Raw genomic sequence first — 10,860 nt, 5'->3', positions numbered from 1 at the left:
AGCGTGGATGGCTTTTATTGCATTTTGATTTTGTATATTTATTTTCTTAACTGCTCAAATTTATCTCGATAAAGCTAATGGCCAGCCTGTGTTATCGTTTGTTGGAGCAAAGGTTGTGTTGCACTCCTGTTGAGAACCCTTCCTTAGCCTTCAAAAGAGGAGCCTCCATATAGTTTACCAACTACCGGCCACCCGCTCGCAGTGCAGCTAGAGGATGGTAGTTTGTTTTGCTCTTCACAAATATTCTTATGGTTGGCCTGTCGCAAGTGCAGGAGTATTTGGTATGTCAATTTAGAAAGGAAGTGAGCAAATAACTGAGAATCCTTATTTAAAATGGCTATGGTCACTAACCATGCCTTGACATGAGAGCATCGGTTAAGACAACTTTTTCTCACCAGTCATTGTCCTTCTTCAACAAGAAACAAGAGGACCAAAATTCCCTAATGATGAACAATTAAAAATAAGAAATCCCTAATGATAGTTTGAATGTAGAACATTCAGGCTATATAGAAACCTAGATGCTAGCAAAAAGGAGCTTCTTTTTGCTAGGACTCAAAATACGTGTATCGCTCCATGTATGCCAATGCTTAGTATGCTGAAGAGTCAAGTCTGAAGAGTCACAATGCATGCAAATTGCATCCTTTGGATGTACCCCAAGCGAAATTTGCCTTTAGTCCATTCAACATATGATTATGTGTTTGTGTTGATATATCAATTGATCAATTTAGTACCTCATGTAATTTCTAACAAGAAGACACACACGCACGCACGCACGCACAAAACACACATTACATGTTTCATTGAAATATTTAGATTTACAACACAACACAACACACAAACATGAAATTTTTATAAAAATTTTGATATTTGTATATAAAACTTGAAATTTTATTTGTTGGAATCATACATTCTAAGACACCACCGTGAGACCCGTCGTAGATGGGTCATGTTACTCGTGAAAGGAAAAGTCATGAGTTTAAGAGCACTCACCCATCGAGACGTGGCACCCTCCCAAAGACATAAAAGGTCCCTTACTGACAAGTTACAACCCATCCCCACGATGGAAGTGCAAGTGTTTGTGCATCCGTTGCGCGAGACAGCTACAGATGCTCTCATTCTTGCCAGCAGGTCGGGAGTGAATCGCATGTCCGTGCCACACACAGTCGTTGCAGATACGCAGCGCTTCTGCGATTGGCTGATCGATGTGCTTGGTGCCGAGGATGTGCTTGGTGTTCTGAGGAGAGGGCTTTCGGAGAAGTTGTATTGGTTTCCGGTTGAGGCGGTTTCATTGATCGATTACATGCACGCTGGCGTCGTGCATGCTCGGGCACCGGAGAAATCGCAAGGTATCGTGGTTTTTAACTCTCTTCGCGGTCTTTGGATCTCACTTGTTATTGGTTCATTTTGTGTATTACAGGCATAGAAGAGCATGAAACACCAGCGGTTGCTAATCTCGCCAGAGGTGAGAAATTTTCAGACTCCACTGAAGAAAGGTAAAGATTTCCGACTCTAGCTCTCATTTCCCCTTCTTGTGGTCTGTCAGAAAGGGCATTCGAGCTGGAATACCGGAACCTGGACAATGTCCACACTTTGCATCAGGCGTTGACGTACATATTGGAGGGGGAAGGTATTTCTCCAGTTGCCGGCCTCTTCCAGTCTAGTGGCTGGGGGAAGACCAGGACGGTGTGTGAATTGTGGCGGCAAGGGGTATGGGTTGTGTATTGTTCGTTTGCATCTGGGAGTGGCTATCCCAAAAGGTCCTGGATTGCAGATTGGTTCTGTCAAGAAGCAAACCAGCGTCTCCGCACTTTTGAGGGCGTACCAGGGCAGCTGGAGTGCATGAACTTCTCTTTGGCTTACTTCATTGCATGCCTTACAGTGTTGTCAGACATGGTCAGGAATGGGGAAACCAAACAAGGATTTGTGACGAAGATGAGGAAATACGGCCAGGACTATTGGGAGAACGTGAAAGGGACGATGAAGCAACTTCTGGAAGGGATAGCACCCCGTCTCAAAGATGTGGCAGGAAGCCAGGATAAGAAGGAGCTTATATGGGCCAGCTGGGAAAAGGAGGCTAAAATGATATTTCTTGAGCATTTTCCAAAAGGTATTTTCCCACAAGATGGCAAGTTGCAGGTTTTATTTGTTTTTGATGAAGCTAGCCATCTGGTGAGAAATCTTGATGACCAAAACTCCTTCCCTTCCATCAGAAGATCAGCCCGTTCCATGTCAGAATGTGGAGTTCTATCGCTGTTCATGGATACATCCTCTGAAATAACAAATTTTGCAGCTCCAGACTGGGCTGATCCATCTGACCGTGTATCTGCCGGTAAATATATGCTAGCACCTCCGATCTGGGGGTGCTTCTCAGCAGATGTCTTGGAGAAGGATTTGCAGCCGCTCTTCTCCACTAGTAGAATGTTCAACAACATTGTTAGACCCTACTGGGCTGTGAGATATGGACGGCCTTTGTGGTGGGCAACTTTCAGGTCTTATTTGCCTACAGGGAAAGAACAGGATGAAGATATGAGGCAGTCTGCCTTCAAAGAGGTGTACCAACTTGCTCGCGATAAGCTGTTGGGAGGTGCTGGTAAATGGGCTGAGTACATCACTAGGCCAACTCCAGGTACCGTCATCCCAGAAGATGCTGCACTGGCTTTGTTAGGAGCCAGCATTGGGCTTGATGTTGATCCCCGTTCTAAACTAGCCTCAAAACTGGTGGCCAACAATCTCCTCACAGTTGTTTCTGTTTCTCCATCTCGCGAACTCGTGTGGACGGCATGGAGCATTGAGCCAATAGTTGCAAAGGCTGCAGCTGAGGCCATGAGCTATCTGCATAGAAAGGAAAGGAGTCGAGAACTTTATGGTGCATTAGTGACTGGGCTTGCAGCTGGCTGGATTGATAGAGGATATACAGGGGAGCTTGTAGCTAGGATCATCCTGCTAAATGCCATGAGTGAAGCAGATCAGGGTGATGGCTGGTGCACTGTGGATGATTTCTGCAAGCACTTGGCTGGAGAGTCATTGTCGGAGCTGATTCGGAAAGGAAAGCGGGAGCTGACTGAGAAGGAAAGGCTGCTAACCAAAGCTCGATTGCATTTCAACTCATTTCACAGGATTTATAAGAAGACCTCTGATCTGACATTTGATGATGCTCTGAAGTGCTTTGAGCGCCACTGTGCAGTTATATGTGGTAAACACACATGGGGAGTTGATTTATTGATCTTTGCCTTTACTGGTGGTGAGAATGAGGAGGTGGCAATGGACAATCTAACGGTTATCTATTGTCAGGTGAAGTTGAGGAAACAGGATGGCACAGACATATGTCTCGCCAAGATTTCTCCTCAATATGCAGGGTTTGCTGTAGCATTGAAGTTGCCATATCTGAGCTTGTATATGAATGTGACATCGGATGAACGCAAGAAAGCAAGGGCCTATCTGGTGGATTCACAGAAGATTGAATCCTCTGTGAAGAAATCTGCTTCCAAGCCCATCCAAGCTGCTCTGGAGGAGATTGAGAATGAAAGCAGTGAGCAGCCTGTGGATGATCCTATGGAGATTCAAGTAGATCAAGGGGAAGAAGTGAAAAAGAAGAGACCAGCTGCTCAGGCGTGGAAAGCTTGGTTCAAAGCAGAGAGAGAGCTTCAAACTGCGATGGTTGTGAAGGGCTTGAATGCTTTCAAACTGGAGGCCAGCCTGCAAGATCAGCTTAAACAAGTTGTCAAGGCTTCCAGAACTCCATTTTTCCATGACCCCAAGAATGATCTGCACAGCAAGTTACTCACTCTCCAAGAATGCAAGCTGCAAGAGATGTTCAAAATTGAAGATCTTCTGAATTATGAGTTATGAGAGAAGGCTCGGTTCTAGTGATGAACATTGTCTTGACACCAACGGCTTTTATAGTGTGGCTATATACTCTTAGTGTGGCTATATACTCTACAGAGTGGTTTGTAATCGAACAGGCACACAGAATCTGTAGCCTGCATATAAAAATGATTTTGGAATTTCATTCTAAATAAAGCTATGTTGTAGGTGTTTCTGGTGCTTTCAAAAACATGGTGAATTACAGAATTAGTCAGCTTCATACGAGTATCCTTGAAACTGTAATTGAGTATAAGTATATTACACTGGACATTTTCATTGCTTTATATTATTCTTCATACAGGTTGGAGCTTGGACAGTGGCACAAGTACAAACTTGGCGATGCTTATGGTGGTAGCAATCACTAATACACCCACGGCAAAGGCCCTTTTATGACTGCTATATGAACACACTGGAGATGACCGAAAGTCATGAGTCAGCATGACACATTGGAAGCGTGCTCATTCTTTTCCATAGTGACTTTGATGCAGGCCAGCTCTTAATATAGCATCAATATGTAGGCATCAGGAGCCACATCTGTCCTCCCACTTCCTCTTCAGTTTGTCTCTCCTTTGGTTGCTGAATTCTCTACAAACCAGGGCAGCAACAGTCCACAGCAGAGGCACCTTGGTTCAGATCAGATCCAGGGATGGTAAGTCCTTTTGATTTTACTGTTCTACAACAGCACGCTGCTGCATTGTATTTGAGTGTTGTTCTACTAAGCCAATGACCACTTTTCTCCTTTTCTCTCCTCTCTTTCTCAGGTTTAGATTATAATTCTCTGTCTGCTAATTTCCTGCACTTTAATTCAGTTGTAAAGAGTCTAGTAATCACAGCGGTATCCGTGCTTTGGTTCAAGCCCAACAGTTGTGTTCTGGAACACAGGAAGTTCGACGCTGTGGCATGTCACACGATTCTCCCCACCAATTACTTACTCCAAAGTGACAACTTGTTCCAACCTTGCAGCTTATAATTGTACTGTTTGAGCATATTCCTTTTCTCCAAAGAAAAGAAGTAGCAACACAACTGAAGAGAGAGTGAGTCAGATTTAGGTCTAGATTCAAGCCTAGGCTCAAGCCAAAGTCCCGAGTCCCTCAACCCTCTACTTCTCGAGCTCGGGATGTGACAAGCAGGTAGAAAGGACAACAAGGGTCCTTCCACAAATAGTGACAAACCTCACAATGTTGTGATGCGTATGGAGATATGTCCTCGGAATGGAAGAAACCATTGCACAATGGACAAATTGGACTCTAAGATACTGCAGCAGTGGTCACCCAGTCCTGCTTTTTATGTTTCTTCTCCTCACATATGTGTTGTTTTTTGAGGATGTCACTCTTCGAAGAAAGAGATGAAGAAGTGAATGTTGCATGGTGTGGCTGAATTACTGTGCTGCAGTGCCGAAGCATATGTTAAATGCATGCATAAAGGACATAAGGAACACCAAATATCTTCATATAATTACAAGTGCTGGCATAAATGCCTGACTAACTGATTGTACATGGATACAAATCAATGTATCATGCGACTGATATACTGCTGATGTGGGATGATGGCCACTGTAGATGTGCCCTGATCTCCATGTTGGAACTGAGGCAGATGACTACCCACTGAATGTTGTATACTAGCTACTGTTGTTCCCAGATCTACAGTAGATCTGACTAGAAGATGGCTGGATCTGTTCTGGATGTCCAGATCTTAACTATACTATGCTGTTGCAGGTAGGCGCCTCCAAGGGAGGGCTGCACTGCTGCTGGAGGATGCAGGAGGAGAGCAGATCTAATGAGGGATGAGGCAGGGGGTGCAAGCAACCAATTGCTGGAAGCCCTTGCAGCTCTGGGAGATGATGAATGAGGAGGTAGGAGGGCCTATTCATAGGTGAACAAGGGGGGTACGATGGTAGGTGGTCAGCTGACCGGAATTAACTGGTCGGCCCTTTCTAGAGGGCCGACTGACCATTTTTGGTCGGCCTTCTAGGCTGGCCCTAGCCCATGTCTCAGGCCCTCTCTTGGTCCATGTTTGGCTGCTCCTTTGTCTTGAGTGGCATGCACTTTGATGCTGTATTTTCGCCCTGTTTTGACCTCCCTCAGGAGGTTGTAGCTGATTGTGAGGGCTGAGCTTAGCCAGCCATTGTAGGATTGATGGATACGCTACCCTCACATGGAATTGCACATGCCAAACCACATTCAATAGGTTACAATGGCATGGGGCATATTGTGTGGTAGAGGTCGGCTCAATTATGGTGGCTAGATTACATCTCTTGCCATCATGAAAACAATTGAAGCACTCTTGTGAACTTCGGTGCATGCTGTGGCAACCTTGCAGCACCTTCATCAAAGGAAGGCTGAAGTCAATTTATTAATCTACTCTACCTTATATGATCAGTCTTACCTTATGTTGTTCTCAAGTAGGAGCACTTAGAGATGTTCATTCATGGGAAAGATGTTTCTAGTCAGCCTCCACATCAGGCATGGTTGCATCGACCTGCGTGCCTTCTCCTGATTTTTACAGCTTGAGCAAACCTCCTCCTTTGCCACTGGTGCCCCATCTGAGCTTTACACTAGAGGTGGTGAGGTAGAGACCGCGTCAGTCATGTCACCAAAAACAGGGGCAATGCTGCGTAAATGCCAGAAATTGTGACATCTCAAGCAACGGTTAGGCTGTCCTGTGACAATCATGCATTGGGAGACCAAGCTTGTACATGTATTGATCTCTAACATCTATGGTGACAAGGAAATGTCCTCCACCGCCTCCTTGACACGTGGCACTCCTAGGCTCACACAGCATCCGCCCACCAAGGAATCCACTAGCGAAGAACCAAAGAGGCGAGTGACCATTTTTTTTTAATGGCTCGATTTCCTATGGACTCATTGTATTTTAGATCCCTTCATTCTTTTGAAGATGTAATATTTCTTTCTTTCTCTCTCCCCTCATGAAACACTAGATTACTTTTGGTCATATGGACCCTTGGGGGCTTTTGAAGATGTCAATATATCTTTCACAGCCAAACGAGGATTGGGCCTCTACCAAGATGGATGTGCATTTGGCTGTGTTTGTTGTTCCATCTGGCACTTGTTTCTACATTGCTACCTTCCCTTGTGGAAGAAGATTATGTATGCTTTCAAGGGTCCCATAGGCTATTGTTTTGCCTTAGATGGCCGTACACAAATCTAACCAAATGGAATTCTTGTAAAGATCAATCTCCTAAGCTGTAATAGAAGAAGCAAAGATACAAAACAAAATTCAAACTTTAGTGCCATGTGTACATTAAAAATGTTCTCTAATACCATGAAAAAGATAAATAGGGACTTCAGAATCAAAACTTGAGAGTCAGTAGAAAAAGTGTTTGAATACAATGTAATTTTCTAAGGACTTAAGGTTTTTTGTCTTAAGTGGAACGTTCTAGTTTTCTTATTGAAAGGTGGAAGTCGTTCTCATGAAACTTGGATGCCTATATCAATGTAACATGGAAAACCATAATTGTGTCTATTTGAAGCTATTTTATTTTTTGGTGTTTACAGTAAAGACTGTGCTAAAGATTCGATAACCCTACCTTTGCCACGGAGTCCATAAGGACGTGGGGCGTACTTGGCATGGAGGCCCACTTTTTACATGTGTAGGTTTGCATTCCCATAGAAGGGGCAGAGTGGTTAGAGTTTCAAGTGTTGGAAATGGGGAGTTGCTTTCTCGTACATTGTGTGTTGTGGATTTAGTCGTAGTGCTTACCCTCCTCCCAATGACCTGCTCCCAATCTTGACAATTGTGTGGCAATTGGTGTGTCCCATCATCTTCTTTGCATTGGCATTAGTCAATAGCTGATCCACTAGCCGACCATCTCTCCTCGAGGCCTCTTTCAAGGGAATCGTAACCGTTTGCCCCATTCTTCACCAGGTGCCAGAATCAAGGCTAGCACAACCTCTTATGGGTGCTTAGTGAGGAAATGCAGCATTCATGCATCGACATATAGACTTGTGGGATACTTGACTTGATGTTGTCTTATTACACGAGTGCATCAATGCAGACATTGAATTTCTTTGTAACAATCGGTTACATGTTTCTAACCTTTTTTGAAGACTTATGGGACACTTGACCTGACGTCGTTTTATCACACGAGTTTATTAATACAGCCATCGAGTTTCTATGTTACACTTGATTGGATATTTCTAACCTTTTTTGTGTATGTATTTGAAATTCTTGTTCCATGTTTTAGTCATTGAGGAACTTGAGACCTCTCCTTTGTCTTGGATACATGTAATCTGTATGCGTGTGCCCATTTGGCTGGAGGAGATGTAGGTATATTGTAGGCAAGTGAGGCATACTTTTTGTCTTCTCCTTCACTAGCTGTCCATGCACACCAACTAATTTTGTGACAATACTTCAGGCCCTCCACTCGCTTGCATCAGATAGCTCCCATGCATCTGTTGATCTAGCTTCCCCATGTTGCCCCATTAATCCTTAATGTGATGTTCACCAGCCTTTTCTCCATGCTTGCCCTTGTTGTGCATCTTCTCTTGACTCTTTTCCTTCCAACTACAGGTTACCGTTACTTCCTTGCAACACCATTTATAAAACAACACGATCTAAAACTTAGGGAGTAACCAAAATCATGGAAAATTACCCATATGATTTACAACGTGCTGATCAGTCACAGTGTGTTATCGAGCTCATATTGCAAAGGGAGTGCCGACTAAGTTGTCATGAGGGTTTGGGAGTTCAAGTCATCTTCCAAATACGAGCCCTTTTGGGCCTCTGTGTGAAACCATATCCAACACGCCCCCATCCGTAGAACAAAGGAAGAAGTAGACTACAACTTCTAGCATTGGGGTTTGGGTTAGGGTGAAGATATACAAAAAAATATACTCCACCATGTATGAATATCCCAATAGAGTCCTAATTAGTATCCAAACTATATGAGAGGAGAAAAGGAACCAAACTAGTTTCAGTAGTAAATTGGAATCTTCAGAATAACCTGAAATACCAGACAATAAGGTGATAATTTTTGTTAAATACATATATACCATCATGTAAGGACAATCCGTCGTGAAGAATTTGTTGGTATTTATACTACTAAGAAGAAACCTAATGACTTAAACCCATTTCTTGGCAAGATTTATTACAAGGACAAGAACTCAGACTTGGAAATACATAAAAACATAGTAATACAAGAACTTTACATCATAGTGGAGGGGTGAGGAGGACATGGTACCGGTACGTCTCACTTGATTAGATGGAAGCTCACTGCTAGGAGAAGATAGAGTAGGCTCCATGTGAGCAGAACTGGGCAGACATTAGCAAGGAAAAGTTGCTACTCGATGCTAGCCACTAGAAGTTGACGGACAGGAGGGGAGTTTCTTCACAGAGAGGTCTAGTGACATAGGAAGGTACGGTTGAGCAAGTCAAAGAGGCAGGGGACGGAGGGGAGGGAAATAGAGAAGGGGGAAGGGATAAAAAACATTGCAAGGGGTTGTGCTTCTTAGGGCCAACAAATTAGGTCACAAGGAAGGTAAAGCATGAGGGTTTTCTTAGGGCAAGCAGTATTTAATAGGGTAGGGGATTATATAATAGGGTAGGGGGTTGATGCCATACTTCCCACCTTGGAGAGATTTTGGCATTTTATTATATGTTCTTTGGTGCAATTAGGAAGGGCCACGCCCTAAAAGTATGCAACCTACAATACCTTTGGCATAGATATCTTATGTTGATTTCCTCATAGTGGTAGATGGTGAGAGGGGCCATCAACAGAGGGTTAGGAATGATGCATATTATTACCCATGTGTTAGTACCCCTATGAAGTCAATGTCAAGGGGGGTATATGAATGTGAGAATAACATGGACAAGGTAAAACACAAAGACAGGAAAACTATTTGGTCAATTTAAGCATGTGGGGAAGGAAGGGAGCATAAGACACACACCACGTCACCTCTAAGGATTGCTTCATACATCTGACGAGTTTTGTTTCTAGTAACTTTAACTGTACCATAGATATCTTATGTTGATTTCCTCATAGTGGTAGATGGTGAGGGGCCATCAACAGAGGGTTAGGAATGATGCATATTATTACCCATGTGTTAGTACCCCTATGAAGTCAATGTCAAGGGGGTATATGAATGTGAGAATAACATGGACAAGGTAAAACACAAAGAGAGGAAAACTATTTGGTCAATTTAAGCATGTGGGGAAGGAAGGGAGCATAAGACACACACTACGTCACCTCTAAGGATTGCTTCATACATCTGACGAGTTTTGTTTCTAGTAACTTTAACTGTACCATATATGCGTAGCTTTAACTATACCATATAGTAGTTAAATGAAATTTTCTCGAACAATTTATCCAATACTAGTCCCAACTGAGTTAGTGTAGTGGTCAAAGCTTGTGACTTATAACCTCTAGGTTATGAGTTCAAGTCCCACTAGGCTCTCTCATGTTATAAAGGGACACCTATGCTCGCTTGATGTGTTTGGTTGCTCGGGCTCTTGCCCCTTGAACACTCGAGTGACTCCTCCTCCTCGGGTGGTGGATCACCCGAGATAGGAGGATCCATACGAGACGCCTCCGCTGTTCCAGCGGTCGACTCATCGCGGTGGTCATGGGGGATGCCTAATTCGTGGCTCTTGCCTGATGGTGCGTGGCCCTTGCCCGACCATGATAATTGGCTAATTGTTGGAAGGGAAAATTGGCTCCACCCACTTGAGTGGGCCCCGGGTGTGTACGAAAAAAAAAATTATCCAATACTAGAGACTATAATTTTATTCTTAGATTCTTTATGCCTTTATTTTCTTGTCCCACCATTCCACCTTGTAGTACCTACTAGTAGCAAGGACCCAAATCCAACTCTCACTGTTTGTGTATACTATAGGGCAATCTACTCTAAAGGGTTTAAGAAGATAGTTGGGGGTTGTTGCCATGTGGTCCTTTTTGTTATCTAATATGGTTGGCCTTACCTTCTAGATATCTAGGTCTATCTTCAAGCATAATTTTGATGTCCTATGTTGTGAGCACAC

The 10,860-nt window shown here is 43.6% G+C and overlaps 1 protein-coding gene across 1 annotated transcript; it reads left to right on the top strand.

Annotated features, from left to right (window-relative positions):
• Window positions 1-990: 990 nt before the first annotated feature.
• LOC147637364 (uncharacterized) lies at window positions 991-4,020 on the top strand. The gene is made up of 3 exons (XM_086799146.1): window positions 991-1,346; window positions 1,418-1,462; window positions 1,544-4,020. The coding sequence occupies exons 1-3, from the start codon at window positions 1,061-1,063 to the stop codon at window positions 3,847-3,849; spliced, it is 2,637 nt and encodes an 878-aa protein (XP_086655272.1). The 5' UTR covers window positions 991-1,060; the 3' UTR covers window positions 3,850-4,020.
• Window positions 4,021-10,860: the final 6,840 nt, after the last annotated feature.

This window comes from Cibotium barometz, chromosome 6 (assembly GCF_041138505.1).
Source record: "Cibotium barometz isolate CiBa-2024 chromosome 6, ASM4113850v1, whole genome shotgun sequence".
NCBI lineage: Eukaryota > Viridiplantae > Streptophyta > Polypodiopsida > Cyatheales > Cibotiaceae > Cibotium > Cibotium barometz.
The sequence above is the reverse complement of the archived record's forward strand: the minus strand, read 5'-3'. Positions and strand labels throughout refer to the sequence as shown.

Bases quoted from the DNA above. Each gene is read 5' to 3' on its own strand.
- LOC147637364 (XM_086799146.1), top strand. From the start codon at position 1,061: ATGGAAGTGCAAGTGTTTGTGCATCCGTTGCGCGAGACAGCTACAGAT. The intron at 1,347-1,417 runs GTATCGTGGTTT...TGTGTATTACAG, and splicing joins GGCACCGGAGAAATCGCAAG to GCATAGAAGAGCATGAAACA. The intron at 1,463-1,543 runs GTGAGAAATTTT...GTGGTCTGTCAG, and splicing joins GGTTGCTAATCTCGCCAGAG to AAAGGGCATTCGAGCTGGAA.